This window comes from Panthera leo, chromosome D3 (genome assembly GCF_018350215.1).
Source record: "Panthera leo isolate Ple1 chromosome D3, P.leo_Ple1_pat1.1, whole genome shotgun sequence".
In the NCBI taxonomy this organism is placed as follows: Eukaryota; Metazoa; Chordata; class Mammalia; order Carnivora; family Felidae; genus Panthera; species Panthera leo.
Genome location: NC_056690.1, coordinates 34,909,767 through 34,930,347, shown reverse-complemented (window position 1 = coordinate 34,930,347; position 20,581 = coordinate 34,909,767). Strand labels below are relative to the sequence as shown.

Genomic DNA, 20,581 nt, shown 5'->3' with positions numbered 1-20,581 from the left:
TATGAACAAATCAGAAAGGGTGAAGGAAGGATCATGGAGGAGAAGTGTTGACAGGAGAAGGCCCCTCAGGCTTAATATATTTTATTTTGCAAATGGTAGCAGTAGGAAGCTACCCAACCGAAGTGATGATAGAAACGAGGGGTTGGAGATCGGGAGAGACCTTCTACTCAGGGGTGGTGGCTCTGAAAGACCTGGGAATGGCTCTTCTACCCAAAGTTCCTCCCAGGAGATAATCAGGGACTGAGTGTCCTCTTGCCCTTCTTGGAACCATAGTCTCTGAGCTCTGGTATCTGTAAGAGCAACACCGAGAGAGATTGGTGGAGACACTCCCAGTGAGTCAAGAGTCTTCCTGAAGTGAAGAGGTTGTGCTCCAAGAAAAGAACATCTGAAGTAGAAGTGAAACTAGGGGGTATTAGGAGGAAGGAAATTTGTCCTATCAGTTTTTAATCATTTGATTAACAAATAATTTTTGGTAGCTTTTTGTGTGCAGCAAAGTTCTATGGGAAGTACAAAAAAGGAGAAGAGAGTATTTTCCTTATTAACTTCTCTTTGGAAAGCCAAGAGTAGTACACATGGGAGGAAAATATCTAACAAGCAATACAAGACTACATTTTTTTTTTTTTTAATTTTTTTAATGTTTATTTTTGAGAGAGACCGAGACAGAATACGAGTGGGTTGGGGCAGAGAGAGAGGCAGACACAGAATCCGAAGCAGGCTCCAGGCTCCGAGCTGTCAGCACAGAGCCCGACACGGGGCTCGAACTCACGAGCTGTGAGATCATGACCTGAGCCGAAGTCGGACGCTCAACCGACTGAGCCACCCAGGCACCCAAGACTGCATTCAATAAAGCTCCAAATGTTATGGTGCAGAACAGACAAAAGAATTCAGGAAAAGGAGAGTCTGTGGTCATCTGGAGTGATTTGGAAAGGCTTACCGACGAAGTATGCCACTGCACTGTTAAGGATCAGTCAAGGAGGAGGAAATTCCAGGAAGGGAAGACAATGGCCAGAGGCGTGGAGGTGGGAGGGAGTTTGGCACGTGTTATGAGGGAGAGATCATGAAGAATACCTACCTGATCGTTAGCCTGGGGAATGGTGGAAAGCAGGTGGATACTGAGGGGACAGTTTATGCACAGTGTAAACGTATGCAGAGTGAGTGGTTTGAGCTTGATGTGCTGGCGCTTCTGCCTCCTCCTTGCCCATCTCTCATACCCATGGCACCGTTGCCCGTCGGTCATGGCACTGTCTTCTCCTGATCCTGTTGCGGCCCCGGGCTCCTTAACACAATGCTTCCTGTGGTTACCACCAGTTAAAGAGATGAAACCTGTTTGGCAGCCTCATACCCCTTTAGACTTTCCCACGAGTACATCAACCATTTCTGGAATTGCCAGGCATGGGTTGTTTCAAATTTTTGGATAAACTTGAGCTCTTTAGCAGATAAAAATAGATTTGGAAATAAATATGTTTTGCTAAGAATATATACATTGCTTTTATTTCTTATATGTGACTCCAAAACTCGTTCCAATCTTGATAGTGGGTCAACAATGAGCATAGGAGTTTGTTTAAAATTATACTAACCAAGAAACACAACTTGAGATGCTGAATAATAAAAATCCAACTTATTCAAATCCTAAAAGCACAAAAGCCAGTGAACATCAAAAGCCACCAAAAGGTCTGGAAACATCATGCATGACCAGCATTAAAATGCACACAGTGTTTTCTTTACATGAGATGAGCAGAATCTGTGCTGTTAAATGTGTGTTTTGTGCTCCGAGATGAGCCTTTCCTTGTTTGTACCTCTTTCTGATGCTGTGCAGGTGGCTGGGCCTGCATTTGATGCTGGTCTGGAAGCAGGAGGGGAGGAACTGAAGGCTGAGCTCCCCAGAGAGCTGAGTGAGAACATCTGGGATTTTTCTCTTTTTCAGTAATATTCTTAATGAAGAATATGTAAAACATTGATGTATATTTAAAGAAAATGGGAATTTTAAAGAATAAAATGAACAGCCATGTAACTATGAGTAAGCTTCCCTCCCCAACCATATATCCTTCTCTCCCTCTAGAAGTAACCCTGACTTTTGGGATAATCATTTCTTTGTTTTCTCTATGCTTTACCACTCATGTAGTAACAGATTTGGGTTTTCTGGTTTTTGAACTGGAATCTCACCGTATGTATTGTGTGACGACTTGCGTCTTGCTCTTAATATGCCCGGGAGATTCATCCCAAAGAATGTTAGCTGGATTTGGTACATTTTCATTACTGTATGCTATTCTAGTTTATGAGTATGACACCATTTATCCATCCTACGGTTGAGGGATATTTGAGTTATTTCTGTGGTGGTGTTACTGTGAATACGACTTCTTGGATATTCTTTGTTGTTTTTTTTTTTTTTTTTTTTAATGCTTATTCATTTTTGAGAGAGAGAGAGAGAAAGACAGAGCATGAGCCGGGTAGGGGCAGAGAGAGAGGGAGACACGGAATCCAAAGCAGGCTCCAGACTCTGAGCAAGCTGTCAGCACAGAGCCCGATGTGGGGCTCAAACTCATTCGTGAACCACGAGATCATGACCTGAGCCAAAGTCAGACACTTAACCAACTGAGCCACCCAGGAGCCCCTGGATAGTCGTCTGCATCTCATAGTGCCATGTTTAAGCACTTCTCTAGATTCTGCTGTGTAAGAGTGTGCCTGGTCGCAGGGTGTGCACATGCTCAGTTTTCCTGGGTAATGCCAGTGTCTTCCAAAGTGGAGACTAGTGGTGCATGAGCCCTCCTGTTGCTCTGTGTCCTTGCCAGGTCTTGGTGCCATAAGATGTTGAGGCATGGAGTGACATCTGAGAGTAATTTCAGTATGCATTTCCCCAGTTACCAATAAAGAAGTTGGCGTCTTTTTACATGTTTAGTGGCCATTCAAGTTTCCTCTTACGTGAAGAGCCTATTCAAGTCTTTGCCACTTTTCTGTTTTCTGTTCTTTATCCTAATCTTGTTTATTCAAGGGATTTTATATATATATATATATATATATATATATATATATATATATATACATATACACACATATACAATATGTATATATACGTATATACATGTGTGTATATATTATATATACAATGCTATTCCCTTCACATAGGGATGTGTTGAAATAGCTTCTTCAAATTTATGTTTTAGCTTTCCGCTCTTTATTTTGGCTTTGCATTATCAGAGGGCCTCAATTCCTGTGTAATAGAAATTATCAGTGTTTTTCCTTTGTTATTGTTTTGTTTTTGTGTTTTGCCTGAGGAAAGAGTCTTATTTAAGATATCTTTCCCCACCCCCGAGATCGTGACGACATTCCTATATTGATGGTCTTTAAAAAAACAAAACAAAACAAAACAAAACAAAAACCTTAGTTTTATGTCCCTACCTGTCTTTAAATCACTTGGAATTGATTTTTGTGTATGCTGCCGGAGTTTTCCCAGTTGTAAGCTGTATTCGTTGGTTAGCTGTATTCGTTGTAAGTAAAGTGCCTACTTTTTCCCACTGATGTGCATGCCATATCACTCATAGGTCATGTGTCATGCCTGAATGGGGCTGTTTCTGGGGCTTTTTATTCTGTTCCGTTGGCCTATTTATCCATCTGTATGCCAATACTGTGCTGACTGAATTCTTACAGCTTTATTATAAGCCTTGATAAATGGTCTATAATCACTCAATAGTCATAGTTGGCCCCGGAGAGGATCTCATGAGGTTGGTTTGGAAGGAGATATGTGGCAGTCTGGTGGCAGTTAGGGGAGCGGTAGGACCTAAATCTCCATGTGGTGAGGTGTGTGTTGGGTGTGTGTGTTTGTTTTTATGGCTAATTAAAAAAATTTTTTAATTTGGGGATAGTTTTGTATTTATAGAAAAGTTAAAAAGATAGTACAGAGAGTTCCCATATGCCCCACATCCCTGCTGCCCCTATTATTATACTACAGTGCATTTGTCACAACTAAGGAACTGTGATTGATACTTCATTATTAATTAAAGTTCATGCTTTACTCAGATTTCATTAGCTTTTCCCTAATATCCTTTTTTTTTTTTCTTTCTTCTGGTTCTGGGATTCCATCCAGAATATCATAATACATTTAATTGTCATGTGTCTTTGGGCTCCTCTGGGCTGTGACGGGTTTTCAGACTTCCTTTGTTTTTGATGACCTTGGTAGTTTTGAATAGTCCTGGTCAGGTATTTTAGAGACTATCTCTCCATTGGGGTTTGTCTGATGCTGTTCTCATGATTAGACTGGGGTTAGGGGCTTGGGGGAGAAAGACCACAGTGGTAAAGTGCTAGTTTCATTACTTACCACTTACCACTTACTACTGGTGTTGTTGACCTTGGTCACCCAGCTGAGGTGTTGGTTGTCAGGTTTCTGCACTGTAAAGTTACCCATCCACTTGCCTTACTATACTCTTTGGAAGAAAGTCTAAGCTCACACGCAAGGGGTAGGGATTACGCCCCACTCCTTGGGAAAGGAATATCCACGTACATCGCTTGGAATTCTTCTGCAGGTGAAACTTGTCACCTCTACCCGCTTAACTGATTTATTCAATCATTTGTTTATATCAGCACGGACTCATAGGTATTTATTTGATGCTTTAGGTTATAATGCAGTGCTGTGTTATTTAATCTGTGGCTCAAATTCTTCCAGCTTTGGCCACTGGGAGCTCTTCCTGTTGGCTCCTGTGTCCCTTTAACATATGCTTATCCTTTTGGTTTTTGAGCACTTCCTTACTTTCTGACACAACAAGATATTATCGGCGCATCTTGCATATTTTAGGCTTCCGCCCTAGAATTAGCCATTTCTCCAAGGAGCTTTGGTTCCTTTTATCGAAGAATGGTATTTGCAAACCAAGATCTGGGCTGCCTTGGCTTGTTGCCACTGGGGTGTCACTGGTTCTAGGACCTTTCAGTGAGCAGAGCTAGGAAATGCATGCATGCAGACTAACTTGAGTGTACACACATATCTGATCCTTGAACAATGTGTGGGTCAGGGGCGCCAGCCCCCCATTCACCTGAAAACCTGCGTATAACTTTGACTTTCCAAAGATTCAACTCCTAATAGCCTGATGTTAACCGTAAGCCTTAACAACCAAATAAAGAGGTGATTAACACATATTTTATTTATGTATTATATACTGTATGCTTACAATAAGGCAAGCTAGAGAAGAGAAAATGTTATTAAGAAAATCATAAGAGAAAATACATTCATAAGTACTATACCGTATTTATCCAAAAATCCACATATAAGTGGATCCGTGTACTTCCAATCATGTTGTACAAAAGTCAACTCTAATTATTTCTGTATCTGTCCATCTGCATCTATAGTAAGATAAACATAAGTTCCTGTTGATGCTTCTGAACCCTAATTCAGGACCACATGGCTGATTCTAACCTTCTTTAGCGAGCAGGGGAAGGATGTTTTCTAAAGTTATTAACAGATATATTATTAAACAGAGAGGTAAGCTTTTGGTTCCTGGATATTTTCTTAGAAGATACAGTAATCTGGGGCACCTGGGTGGCTCATTTGGTTAAGCGCCGACTTCAGCTCAGGTTGTGATCTCACGGTTCGTGGGTTCGAGCCCCTCATCTGGCTGTGTGCTGACAGCTCAGAGCCTGGAGCCTGCTTGGATCCTGTGTCTCCCTCTCTCTCTGCCCCTCCCCCACTCACCCTCTCTGTCTCTCTCTCTCCCTCTCAAAAATAAAATAAACTTTTAAAAAAATTTAAAAAAGAAGATACAATAATTTTTTTTCTTTTTCCTTTGCATGCTGCACAAAGTTTCAGAGTTTCAAAATGTCACTTCCATTAAGAATTATAGCATCTCAATGACTTCTTTCAAATGGCACGATATTTACTTCTGTTTATGTACTGTTTACTTAGGGAGTGGACTGAAAACAGGGTCATTATCACCATCATCATTGTTAGCAGGAATGGAATTCTTACTGTGTGCCACACACACTATTATAAGTAATTCATGTTAATCTTCATAATCCACTGAAAGAGTCACTCTCCTTCTCCCTCCTTGTCAATAAGGAAACTGAGGCACAAAGGTTAAGGTGCTTGTCTCGGGTCCTGAGCCTAAGATGGTGTAGAGCCCCGCTTTAAACCTGATAGTCCTCTCCAGAACGAGTGTTCTTGAAGAAAGCTCAAGTAGAAATCCGTGAGGGAGAATAATTTGCAAACTACCAAGGGAAAATGGCAGCTGATCATATTCTGCTCAGAGGGTTTGGAGCTAGAGACTCTTTCCTGTGGTTCTCTGGTTCTCTTTGGAAGGCTTCCCAGGACTCGCCTAAATTTCTGTCTGGAGAAAGGGATATTAAGAAGCAAAGGAATGGCCGGGTCTCCCTAGAGAAACCCATGTTTTCCGCTCAGCTCTCATTCACTTCTCACTCTGACATTTTCCATGAGAAACAATCCATTTAAGTCTGTGACGAGAACCTGACACTGCTTGTTTGAACTTGACACCAGGAATTTGGCCCCAGGTGAATAGCAGTTATGGATACACATTAATAAGGAAGCAAGGCCCCATGGGAACAGAAATTCTTTCCAGGGTACACATGTCAAGTGCTTAACTGTAAGCACTTAGGTCACTATGAAGTGTTACTGTCCAGTCAGGTATTTACTGTGAAGCTGGCAATTATTCTTTGTTTTTTAAAAGAAAGTTCATTTTGGTTTTCGTTGCACTTCACAGGGGAACCAAGCTGGTTGTCTAGAAGAACTGGCGTTTTAAACTGCTTTAATTATTGCCGCGTTGATTATTGCTAAAATGGTTGCCTCGTCTACGTGTGACACAGATATCTTGCATATTTAGAGAAAATATGTGCTAATGTGACCTAACATGCCCTGTTTATTCATTTCAGTGGCTGCTTGAGGGCATGGGGAGGGCTGAGACCATCTCGTGGCACACAGCAGCCTTCTCAGACAGCAGCCCTTCTCTGCTGGATTCTGATGGAATGTTGTGAATGATTCCCGCTGCTTTTGGCGAGAATACCTAAAACACGTGGGATGGCTTTGACAAAAAAGAATTCCACCAGACATTGAACAACTGTGCCCTGCTTACTGCTGCCCCACTACTTACTCATGGGTCTCTTAAGCTTGACCTTGGAAGGGGGCTGCGGCGGGGGGAGAGAGGAACAATATAAGGCAAACCTTTTTTTTTTTTTTTAATTTCTTTAATTTTGAGAGACAGAGTGAGACAAAGAGTGGGGGAGGGGCAGAAAGAGAGAGAGACACAGCATCCAAAGCAGGCTCCAGGCTCTGAGCTGTCAGCACAGAGCCCGACGTGGGGCTCGAACCCACAGACTGTGAGATCATGACCTGAGCCGAAGTCAGACGCTCAACTGACTGGGCCACCCAGGCGCCCCTAGGGCAAACCTTTTTAAGTGAAATGTTCATGGCTTTATTCCGGGAATTCGGCAGAATATGAAATACTTGGTTATTGCTGTTATGATAGTTTAGAAATGGAACATATACTCTAGAACCCACTTGAACCACCAGAAAGTTTCTTTGGGGAAGAGCTCACGAGGCCACTATTCTTTTATTGTATCACCTGTAAAATAGTGTCTGAACATTTTTATTTGATTATGTCCTGGTATAGTCATCTTAGTACAGATTTCCAAACTTGTAACTTAAGAGTGTCAGGTTATGAATTGGATAGACAGCAGAAATACCAAACTCAGTATTTTATAGTCCACCCCCTAAAAGAGTTGTTCTCAAGCTATAGAATGCATAAGAAGCTGTTGGAAAGTTGCTCGAATGCTTATTTCTGGGACTTGCCTAATAGACCTTCTGGTTCAGTAGGTCTGAGGCATGGAGGTGTTCATTTCTAATGATCCCCAAATAATCACCGAGATGGGCGGTCTGTAAAACACACCTGAGAAACAAGGCCCTGAAAGATTCACAGATGTCCTCTGGGGAGATCTAGAGAAGGCCGAATTGCACATGACAGACTATAGGAAACTTGGGTGTTTATCCTCATTTTGTCTCTTTGCTTGTAGCATCAAGGGTGTTGTTATTGTTGTTGTTGTTTTAATGTGTTTAATTTTCCAAGAAAATGAGGACTTTTCTGCACCTGCTCTAAGCTACCTGGAAACTTCTTAGAGGATATGGTTTTTCTGCATTTAACCTTCCATGAGCTCTTTGAGATCACATGGCCAGCCTGCCAACAGTGCATGAGCATCACTTTCTCTCTCTCTGTCTCTCTCTCTCTCTCTCTCTCCGCTCTAACCCTGCAGATATTAAACTGTTACAGCTTGGCCAATGTGATATATGAATCATGTGATCCTCGTTTTCATAGGAAGTTTCTGAATTGCTAGCAGGATTAGGAAAACCATGATTGTCTACCTCATAATTATTCTTCACCTATGTACAAATAATAACCAATTAGAAAATCAATTTGACATTAAAACTCTCTTTATACTAGCAATACAAATGTCAAATAGCTAGAAATAAACTTTTCTGGTGTGTGTGTGGTTTTTAAAATTTGGAAGTATTTTAAATCCTAGGAATGAATTTAGCAAACAATTGAGCAAGAACTATATAGATAAAACTTAACAATCTTTGTTGGACATAAAACATTTAAATAAATGACAATGTGTACTTTTTCCTCGGATAGGAAAACTCATACTGTAAAAATGTCAGTTTGCTCTAAATTAAACCATGAATTTACTGAGATTCCACTCAAATTACCAAAACAACATTCAAGAAGAAGTTTTACAAAATGATCCTAAAATTCATCTAGAAAAAATAAACAGATAAAAATAGTATTGGAGGGACTAATCCCAGCAGATGTTGTTATCTATTTTAATGATTCAGTAATAAAACAATATAACATTGTCACAGAATTGGACAGAAAATCAATGAACAGAGTAGAGAATCAAGAAATAGGGTGAAATACATAGATTTAGTATGTGACAAAGATGATATTTAAGTAAATATAAAAAGAGATAAATCATTTAATGGTTTTGGAATAATTAGCTAGTCATCAGGGGAAATGAGAAAAAAATAAATTCAAAATGGAACAAGGGTTTTTTAAAAAATAATTATTTACTTTTGAGAGAGAAAGAGAGAGCACAAGCAGGGGAGGGGCAGAGAGAGAGGAAGACACAGAATCCGAAGCAGGCTCTAGGCTCTGAGCTGTCAGCACAGAGCCTGGTGCAGGGCTTGAACTCACAAAACTGTGAGATCATGACCTAGGCCAAAGTCAGACGCTTAACTGACTGAGCCACCCAGGCACCCCTGGAACAAGGATTTAAGTGTAAAATAACAAAACCATAAAAGTTAGAGAAAGCAGATGACTGTTAAAAATAATCTTGAAATTGTAATGAACTGTTTAATCATGATAAAAAACTCAGAAACCATAGAGGAAAATGATCAATAAATCTGACTATATAAAAACGACTGTGTGGCAGAGATCTAAACACAAGTGATAAGCTGAAGAAATGTGGAAAATATATTACAAAGGGCTAGGTTTCTTCATATGCAAAGAGCACTTATGAATAAATAAATAAAAAAATCCAAACCATCCAAACCAAAGTGGTTAGAAAACACGTACAAGAACGCCACAGAACAAGAAACACTCATGGCTTACGAAAAGTTGCTCGCTGTCTCTGAATACAGGTTCCTTAGAATTAATGTCAGGTTTTTTTCATGCAGAAAGGGCTTACAGTGTGTTGAATTTATGTTTACAAAATATGTTTACAACTTAATCTTGGGGTAATTTATCAAACTTAATGTATCTCATGAGTTGGCTGATCTAGCCTGTATTCACCCATTCTTCTGTGGAACAGTGATGACTGGCCTGGAGGCCTTCCTGTGTCATAAAATTAGAGGGGTTGACTCAAATAAACCCATGAAGGACCTTCAAGCTCTGAAGTAGTTAGAGCCTCGTGTTTACTTGTTTCCTCCACTTGCATCATTTCCTCGATCCTTTTGGTGGCATTCTCTAAGAAACTGGTGCCGTGCCAACATCCTTGCTGATGGAGCTTTGTGACGATTTGTTAATGAAATGTTGATACAGTACTTACTATGTGCCAGGTACTGTTTTGAGCACTTTATAAGATCAAATTTCTTTTTTTTTTTTTTTTTCATTTTTTTCAACGTGTATTTATTTTTGAGACAGAGAGAGACAGAGCATGAACAGGGGAGGGGCAGAGAGACAGGGAGACACAGAATCTGAAACAGGCTGCAGGCTCTGAGCGGTCAACCCAGAGCCCGATGCAGGGCTCGAACTCACGGGCCGTGAGATCATGACCTGAGCCGAAGTTGGACGCTTAACCGACCGAGCCACCCAGGCGCCCCAAGATCAAATTTCTTAACACATAGAATGGTTATAGAGCATTCGCCCCATCTGGTAAAATGAGAGGCATAAGACCTGGGGCTGGGGAGGCACAGGTGTGTGGGGTGGGGGAGACACAGGCGTGGAGGCTCAGTGGAAGTCGCCTGGATCCATTGACTTTCAGGGGGAACCCATGGAACTGAACCTTCCCAATGAACCCCTAGTGGGGATACAGCATTACTCTGCCTTTAGCCTGCTGGTTTGGTCCCCCTCCCTCTCCGGTTAGGGTTGCAGGAACTCCTGGGGGTACGTGCCTTCCTCTCTCTGTGCCATCAAAGGAGGAGGACCATGGAGAATTAAATACCTCTGAAATGAAAATGAGTCAGCTGCCATGTTGCCAGGTTACATCACGAACAACAAAACAAGGACCCTGGTTGGGCAGCACAGCCCGTTGAAACTCTGGAACCCACAAGAATGCTGTTTTCTAACCACCCCCCCCCCCCCGCCACGGAGAGCCTCTGAGTGCTGTGGCCCGAGACACGTGACAGGTTGCTGTGTGGACCGTGTTCAAATACAAAATGGGTTAGAAAAAGACTCCCCTTTTGTGTGTTTCTACCCCTAAGCCTGGCCAGTATTGCTGTCTCTCCCCATCACTCAGTTCTTGGTTCTGACCCTGACTCTGGTGTCTTCTGACAGTGCCTTGAATTTAGTGTTTTCCTGGTAAGTGGACAGTAGTCTCCCCCATGGTCGCCAGCTTTCCCACTTTCTCTGCCCTGCATGTCTCCCACTGGCTCCAGAGGGAACCAGGCCTGGTTTTGCAGGCCTGCCTCTATCCTGACTACTTGGCCTGCCTGTGGCTGCTCTCCAGTGGGGGTAGGACCACAGATGATCAAGAAAGAAACCCTGGGTGATGTGATGCTGACACATAAGGTAGGCAGAAAACCATCAGCTCTTAAAAGAGGGCGAAGGAGCAGCGGTGGGAGGGGCACCCAGGGAGGACTCCCAGTCTACACTTCCTGGCTGGTGTGCAATAACTCTCGTGGGTGATTTCTAGGAGCCCACAATTCTGTACACGGGTTGGTCTAGAAAGTCGAAAAACAGTCTTTTCCACCAAAATTGACGAGCTCTGTTGAAACCTTGGGTTGGGCAAATTAATTAGTCTCCATTCACCTGTTCCAATGCCTAGCACGATGCCCAGCATATGACAGACACTTGATAAGTATTTGCCGCAAAAAATGAACAAAAGCCACTCAATGCCACAGTCTCCTGTAATCGTTATCACGGGCCAGTGACGGCAGCCTTCCAGCCTTGAGGGTCGTGCATTGGGCCTCTGCTGAACTGCAGCTGGAGGCGTTCCCAGTTGGTCGCTCTTTTACCTGCAAGAGTCTCTGAGGAAGGAAATCGTCACGGTTGTAAGGTTCTTCTTCAGACCGTAGCTATACCCGTTTGTTCCAACCACCATTTGCCGACACCAGCTGGGTGTCCTGCCATTCAGTTCACTTCTGACGGTAACCCCCTGGAGTTAGCACAGATCCCGCAAACGAAGGACTCAGTCCCACAGGACTGCCCCCACCCGTCCACTTCCCACACCAGATGCAAACCTTGGTTAAGAAGTTAACCCCACTTCTGCCCAGCAGACTACCAATTTGAAGGTTCCCATGTCCCCTCCACCTCGGTTTTGATAACTCACTAGAACAGAGTTCTCAGTCTGGAGCATGAGATTTAGGATCACAATGTTCGTATAAAGGATACAACTCAGGACCAGGCAAATGGAAGGGAAGAATAGAACAGGGTATGGGTTGTCACCATCCCAGCACCTCAACGTGTTCACCAACCAACTCAAACCTCTCCGAGACTGTGTTCGCGACTTTCCCCTGAGGTTTTATTATTTAGTCAGGATTGAATCCGTCTCCAGTTCTCCCCTCCCCAGGGTTGGAGAGCAGGGCTGAGAGTTTCAATCCTCTAATCGTGGGGTTGGATCTTTTGGCAGCCAGCCCCCATCTGAAGCTCCCTAGGGGCCCCTTCCTGTAAGAAACTCAGGTGTGGCATAAGGGGGGGCCTTTGTGAATAACAGAAGACACGCCTGCCACATAGGAAACTTCCTGGTTTCGGGAACTCTGTGCCGAGAAGCAAGAAGAAGGAGCACATACGTATTTCTTTTTATATCACTGTAGAGGAAATATATTTTGACAGACCCAAGAGTGGTTGGTCCTTCTGGTCTCGGTTCATTGTTAGAAGGACTTTCACTGGCCCTCCAGCCTCAGAGTAAGAGCCTCTTCTTTAGGATGGGCTATGCCCTTCCCTTGCTTCCACCCTTGACTCCAGTGTATTACAGCGTGAGGATCTTTTGAACCTCACATATTCTTTGTCTATAATGATCGAAAGAATGGCCTCAGGAACATGCGTGCCCATTGGGTGGTTATGTTGCTCAAGGCCTGATGGGAGCAAAGTGGTCAGAGCCAGAGGGTCTTCGATTAGACCCTGCCTCCACCCCGGTTCACTGTGTCCCTTTGGAAGAATCATTTATTTCATGAGACCATTTCTAAACATGGAAGAATGTGAGGACACACTTTTCTTATCTCTCCATTTCAAGGTCCGGTGTTGTAGACTGTGAGATAATCAGCCCATGTGAGCTTTTACTCTTATGCTCAGGACGGATATTTTGGATTGTGTGTTAAAGCCACTTGCCTTAATCCTGGCAAAAACTATGCTATTCCTCTTTCCCTCACAAAGGGACTCAGGAAAGGGGGGCTAAGGAAGCATTTAACTGTATTTGTAATCTGCTCTCACTTAAGGGGTCTCCAAAGCTTCCTTGCTGGCCAGAATCACCCGTACCCCAGGTAGACATTAGCAGGACATGGCTTGTCTTACCTGAAACCACATTTGGGCAGAGATGAGCCCCACCCTTCTATTTGTGGTTTGATAAAGACTGCCAGAAAGAAATGAAAACTAGGGTAACATGCCAACTTGAAGGCAGAAGAGCCCTTTTCTGGAATGTTTTAAATGTAAAATTCATTGCCATCAAAGAACTCAAGTTTCTTTTTTTTTCCCCCTTCAATCTTAGTGAGTAGCCTGGGGCTTGTATGTTGAAAACAATAGAGAGTATAGATTCAGGAGCGTGGTTTTTCCCAGTGGGTCTTTGGTAAGAAAGATTATGGAAGAACAGATTCCAAAGGACATGACTCAAGAGGCTTTTTTTCTCTGGTTTGGAATCCAAGGGCAGCTGCCTTTACCACGGCTGACTCCTTGGGCCCTTCTCCAGCTGGCACCCGAAAAGCCCTCCTCTCATATGATTTGGGGTCCGCAAAGAATTTAAATGCCAAGGACGATTTCCCCAGTAACTTTATAAGCCAGTTAAAACCATTCAGGAGGCATTTGGAGGGGTGAAGCAACGGGAAGGAGGTGGGAGAGGGATACAGTCTCGTCACCCTGCTCCCAGTTTTGATTTTCTGTCCACGTTTCTTCTTTCCTGTAGCCATCCATCTAGTCCAGCATTGTATTTTCTCTCGGCCACAGCATGAGAGGGGCTTCCAAATTCTTCTCCTCACTCCCCACTGTAGCCTATTTTGTGTACCGTTTTCCCCTAGAATGTGGTGCTGACTCTGTTGCCCTCCTGTCCTTCAGTGGCAGCTGGGCATGAGACAGGTGTGGGGTGTCTTCTAGCCCATTTGCTGTGGTTCCTCCTGGCCACCCCCTTCCATCTCAAGACCTCCTGTCCATTGAGACCATTCACTTGCAAATCCATCCAAGGCAGAGCTGGGTGCAGAATTGATTTTTAACAGTATCTGGGGATGAGGTACTCCCCTGCCTTGGGGCCTTTTTCAGGTGGTGGCATCACAAATTCTTACTCATGTTCTACGCCCTTCTTGGCCGCACTCCACTCATCTTCCCAGATTCCATCGATCGAAATGCATCACTTCCTGTACTTCTGTACGTTTCCTGTACTCCTGTACTTCCTGTATTTCTGTACACTTCCGATGATTCTGAAGTGCTTTATTGCATCTTTATTATCCCCATATTGCAGATGTTACCGTGTTGTGGGTTAAGAGTAACTATGGATGTTTGTCTTTGCTCTCAGGTAGGTTCCAGAAGATGGGGATTACTGTTTTCTCTAGCACCTACCAGAGAGACTGGTATATAATAGCCGCTCAATAAATATCTGTTGAATAAATGACTAAACTTCTAGAGAATAGGACCGGTGTCTTTTTAACCTTCAGATCCGCCACAGCATCTTCACGTTAAAAATAGATCAATAAATGTCTTTCTGGATTATTCATTTAAACAGAGTTCACGTCCTTTGCAGGAACAGCCTCTTAAAGGTGAAAGTCCGGTTATGTCATATTGCATTGTAGCTATGACCACATCAATTACCAGACCTTCAAATCATGTCACATACTCTCTCTGATTTGTGAAAGACAATATGCAAAAATTCTACAAAAGAATGTGTGTATGCAGGACCATGCACACGCATGCACAAAATTTTGAAAATATATAATGAGTCATTTTTATGGGAAAAGAATTGAAATCAGCCCTAACTCTGAAAGCTGGAATATATGCTGCCATCTTCATAACGAGTTTTTCTAATGATCTAGAATTCTTCCCCTCTGTGACCAGGGACAGCATTTTATACATGCACATCTTAACCTCCAGGGATGCCAGAGACCAGATTTTAAAACGTTCTCCCCATACTAGGTTTTCAATACTTGCTGAGCAATCGAGTCATCCTGCAGGACAGTAAAGGAGCTGTTTCCACGTGAGCTTTTCGTTGGTCTGTTGGGTTATTTATATTTTACAAATGAGCATTCATTTCTGTCCGGGTGTGACCTCTTTTCCAGGGAAGTTCCCTTGAAGGACGCTAAGGAATATGCCGAATCCATAGGTGCTGTCGTGGTTGAAACAAGTGCAAAAAATGCTATTAATATCGAAGAGCTCTTTCAAGGAATCAGTAAGTACCTGAATTGCATTTTCAGCTTTGCCTGCATTTGCATGCTTCTGGGAGTCAAAGCATAAAATCACAGAGGGCTGCACTCAGGCTTTCCCTCGGTGTGAATTTATCTGATGCCATGGACATAAAAGTCTCAGTCTGTACTCGTGAGTCTGGACCTATATGTGCCTCCCGATTCTGAATTTCTATAGCTCTGTGCTTTACCCTGTTGATTCTGTGTTTTATGAATCAAAACAAAGTACCTCTGTTGCAAAATAAGTCATTTTAATTAAACGGTTGAGTATGGGGCACCTGGGTGGCTCCGTCAGTTGCCGTCCAGCTTAGGTTCAGGTCGTGATCTCGCGGTTCGTGGGTTCGAGCCCCACATCAGGCTCTCTTCTGTCAGTGCAGAGCCCCCTTCAGGTCTTCTGTCTCCCTGTCTCTCTGCCCCTCCCCTGCTGGTTCTCTCTTCTCTCTCTCTCTGTCTTAAAATAAATAAACTTAAAAAAGGTTGTGTATGTGGTAGCATTTTATGTTCGTATGTTGAGGGGAAGAGAAATAAAATAAGTAGTGATAAGGTATAGAAAACTAACGTCGTGCATTAAACGGAAGGACTCTAGCAAACAAAATAAACAAAACAAAAAACCCAAAATAAGTTAGTAATTTCTTTTGCCTGGGGGTCATCAACAAAAACTGAGTCTCCATCCCTCAAAACCAGAAATCGGGGACTGGGCAGACAGTCGATTTTGTAAAGGTTTCTCTCATTTCTGATCAGTTAGTGGAGGGTCCGCTCTCTTCTTTGTCTCCTGTTCAGGGTCACATTATAATTCTCTTCCTTTATGCTGGTTCCCCATAAGTAAGCTTTATTTCAGAGCTGTTTCCCAGCCGATGGCCAGATTTCCCCTTCACAGCTTCTTTGGTAAAGATGTCTGCGCTGGGTCCCCTCAGAGAGCTACCTGCTGACAGCTGTCTTGAGAAACTGTCCTGAGATGCCTCCAGAGCATAATCGGGGACTTTGCAGAAGCGTCCATGTTTACTGAGGTGCAGAGGCCCAGGGTCCCCGCCTTATGAAAAGTTGAACCCCTGAACAGTTGGCAGTTGTTCCCAAAGATCTTATCTGGCCCCAGACAATTCCAGAAGGGAGTTCCAGAGGGGAAACTGACGGTTTGATCTCTCTTCTGCCTGAGGTCATAGTTGGCGGTGCTCTCAACGTCCGAGGGGCCTTCATTTCCCAGAACAGATTTGATTTCCTTTTAACTGGTTTTGGTTCCTTACTTTAGGCTCTGAGAACCCACAGCAGGGATTATTGTGTTTGTTTCTCTTGGCTTGATGGGGAATTCACTGGAGATGGGGAACTCTGACCGGGGTTACTTACATGATACGGAAATGCGCAAGAACGCACAGCTAAGGCCTGCACGGCCCAGCCTCACTTGTTCATGGGGGTCCACGTCACCTTCCCTCCTGTCCTCCTTCAGAAGGGTTCGTTCGCCCGCTGTTATTTCACCCTCTCAACAAAATAGCGTCAATCCAAGTGCATTGACCTTAGTGGTTGAACTTGAGGGTGGTAGGCTGTAATTTTATGTTGGAAACCCTGGATCCCCAGACTCCTGCTCCGTCCTGAAAATGGGCCATAGATGGAATGCTCAGCTGTCCTCTGTAGCTGTGGAATGCTGGGCGGCCTCTTAAGAGAGTTTGGCTTGAACTCATTCCATTAACCTCATTTTCCCTCGGATCAAACTCATTCTTTTCTGGCAGCGTCTGGCTTTTCTGGTGTGTTAGGCAAGTTGTGTGACCATTCAGCACTTTGTTTGGATTAAAGGTTTTGCTTAGTGATGCTAGAGAGCTCCTGATGACATTGACCCCCTCCCTTTGTGCAGCTCCTTATATGTTCTAGAGCCCTTCCCCCAGCTTTAGCCCTGGAAGGCAGATGGTGTGGCCAGCAGTGCCCAGTGAAGGAAACACAGTGCTCTGCATACCTGAGAGTCAGCTTAAGGATTCTTCATGAGCTGGGAGACTTCCTGAGGCTTACACAGATCATTATTAAAACGAGGGGCGCCTGGGTGGCTCAGTCGGTTAAGCGTCCGACTTCGGCTCAGGTCACGATCTCACGGTCTGTGAGTTCGAGCCCCGCGTCGGGCTCTGTGCTGACAGCTCAGAGCCTGGAGCCCTTTTCAGATTCTGTGTCTCCCTCTCTCTCTGCCCCTCCCCTGCTCATGCTCTGTCTCTCTCTGTCTCAAAAATAAAAAAAAAAAAAAAACATTAAAAAACAAAAAAAAAAACAAAAAAAAAAAACGAAGAGCGAAATAAGAACCGCAAGGAAGAAAATAAGCCTAAGCCGAAAGTGTTAACATCTCCACTTGAAAGATATTTTTTTGGGCGGTCCAGCCAGTATACACCTGTTCACCCCTAGGAGGACTTTATGGCTCAAGGTGATGGGGACTTTGAGTAAGGAATTCCCAAGATCTTGGTGGTCCGCTTCATTTAAGAAAAAGCAAGTGTTTTGCTTAAAGCAGTGGGTAATGATGGCTTCCAATAATTAATTCCTGTATAAGCCGTAGAACAGCTGTATCACTTCGTCTTCCAGGTGAAAGAAACAAGTTCTTGCTTCTGTTTCATTATGCTTTGGTTAACACTGCCTTACAGAGCACCTGGGTTCCTCAGTCAGTTAAGCCTTTGACTCTTGATTGGGTTGTGACCCCAGGGTCGTGAGATCAAGCCCTGCGTTGGGCTCTACGAGGGCTGCGGAACCTGTTTGAGATTCTTTCTCTCTCTCTCTTACTCTCTCTCTCCCCCGTTTGCCCCTCCCCTGCTCGCCCGCTCTCTCAAAAAAGAAAAAAAAAATTGCCTTAGCAAAGAAGCTTCTAGATACTCGGCTCACAGCAAGACCTTGTAGGTAGGTGCTGTAAGCGCTGGGGCGTCTTCACTCCTTCGGGTGAATTTCTTCACAACCGGGTGTTGTAGCCTAATTACAGGTTGACTTGAAATGCAGTACCAAGTACAACTAAATACACTGCGGCCGACTTTGCATTTATGTTTTCTCTCCTGCTCCTACTTGTGTTACATGTGATCCTCCTGTGCTCAAAATAGAATGGGGTATTGCTGACTTGTATGCTCCTCAAAGCAGTGTTCCAGAGACAAACGTGCCTGGGAGAAAGGATACAGTAAAAGTGGTGAGAGTAAAAGCCCTTTAAGAAGGTGTGTTTAAGCAAAATTAATTCGTATCGACTTGGGTGAAGAGACCAACGTTCCTCTTCTGTATTCCCAGGGTGTTCATAAAGCAGAAAGGAGACCACTGAGTTTTCTGAGCAGGAGTTAATGTATTTACTAACAGGAAATTGTTTCACGAAGCATTATCTGTTTTCAAAGGCTAAAGCTACCCTATAAAGGACCCTGTAAAGGTGCTGCCCTGTTTTATTTTGGGGGGGGGGCGGGATGGGCACACGGTCTGTCCCCACACTGTGCTCTGACTGGCATTCCTCCAGGGACCCTCTCCTCGATGACATTTTTGGATCTCCTTTGCCCCACTGCATATGGCTCGTTCCCTTCCATGCATTTCTCCCCAGAGCTGTTTCTGTTCCTTTCTTGAGGTCTCATGCCTTTAATTTGAACATCAGTTTTCCTCTTTGAGTTAAGACATAATTCTTCTTGGCCGAGAAAATTGTGGCACCTTTGAGTGTTCCGGTTGGTGTGTGAAAGCACAAAGAATATTCTTGTTGCCGTTTACTCATTACGGTGTTACAAATGAAAACCCAACTCTTCTGGCCAACTACTCTCTGCCTGACTCTGTAATCCTGAAAGGCAGGGTCCGGAGCTCCGGGCCTTGCCTTGATCCCCTCTTCCATCCACTAGCTGTCTCGGGCCATCAATGCGATGCTTCTCTTCTCCTTCCTGCAAACCTTAATTCCTCGAAGGTCCAGTTCATGTCTTTTTCCTTCACAAAGTCTTCACCTGCCCCAACTCTCGTGGGTGGCTCCCGAGGTTACCTCCGGTTTCCCCCGTCGTTCTGACACTTGAACACTTTTAAGTGGTTAAATTCAGTGAGCGCGTTAAAAGAACATGGTGTGCCCCTCATGCAAGTTCTCCGCGAGCAGGTCTTGCTGTGTCGTGTTCCCCGTGAAGCTAAGACGCGTAGACAGGATGGTGCCAAATTCGGTTTTTTGAATTTGGATCTTCCTCCCCACCTCATGATGTTCCCGGAGGTGGTAATTCAGCGTGGTCACCAGATCAAGTGAAACACAGTCAGTCTTCTACGGGAACTTAAGGTTGGATGACACCGGCCGGTTGGAGAGGCCGAGCTATGTCTTCATTCATTTATTCGACAAATAGATCTTGGATTCTTCTGTGGGTCAGGTGCCTTGCCAGACGCCAGGGACACCACAGTCAACAAAACAAACTGGCCGTCAAGTAGGGAGACAGCCTGTCGGCAGAGAGCCAAATGGGTATATGACGACACGTTGTAATAAATGCTTTGAAGCAAAAGAACAAGGATTGCAGGAATAGTGGCAGGTGGGGACTTGAGTTCGGTGGGGGAGATCTTCCCAGGGAAATGATTTGAAGCTGGACCTGGAAAATGGGGAGAGTCCACTTGGGCAAAGAGCTCAGGAGGAGCCTCAAGTCGAGTGAGCACCGTGAGCTGAGTTCCTGAGGCCGGAAGCGGTGGGCTGCATTTAGCAGAAAGGAGGCCGCAGGACGGCAGGTGGCGAGCTCCGGCACCCCCGGGTGGGGAGCGTGGAGACGGAGCCAGGTCCTTGCTCGGGCGTTGCATTGGGAAGAAGGAGGTGATACTCTGGAAGGCTCGAGAGGATTTTAAGGGGGGTGTGGCATACCCAGTACACGCTGAACGATCACCCTTGGGGAGTGGACAGGGGGAGGAAGGTTGGAAATGGCTCCCCGATTAGGGTGCCGCTGCAGTCACGCCGGTGAGAGGAGGCTGGGACCCGGAGGGGCGTGGACGTGAATTTCAAAAATCTTTCAGAAGTGGAGCCAGTAACACCGGGAACAGGCCAGGCTGGGGGGCCGAGGGAGAGAGCCGTGTGCTCCGTGCTCCCTGGGTCCCCGATCCTGGAATGAGGACGGCCAGCCAATGAGCAGGTTCTCTTGGGGCTGCATCTGTTGCGAGCTTGGCCGACTGGATTCTGGAGTGTGAGAAACACAAGTTTTGGTTTGTAGATTTTAATCATTTCAACTCCAATACCATTTTGTTGTTGGTGGTGTTGTTTTTAACTCTCCCTGAGGGCAAAAAGAGGTGGGGCTGCAGGCTCACCAGAAAAAAGTCTGTTTGGGGGTGGGACCTCGGCCAGACAGCTGTGCTTTTGTTCTGGTTAATTTGAATGGACAAGAGAACACAAGGCTTTCTTCTGAAAATCACATCTGG

The 20,581-nt window shown here is 44.4% G+C and overlaps 1 protein-coding gene across 1 annotated transcript in view; it reads left to right on the top strand.

The window, feature by feature from the left end:
* RAB31 (RAB31, member RAS oncogene family) overlaps window positions 1–20,581 on the top strand; it is a 130,178-nt gene that overhangs the window by 97,619 nt on the left and 11,978 nt on the right. The window contains exon 6 of the mRNA XM_042910638.1: window positions 15,119–15,228. Coding sequence (XP_042766572.1) covers window positions 15,119–15,228 — 110 coding nt within the window. The remainder of the gene's footprint in view (window positions 1–15,118; window positions 15,229–20,581) is intronic.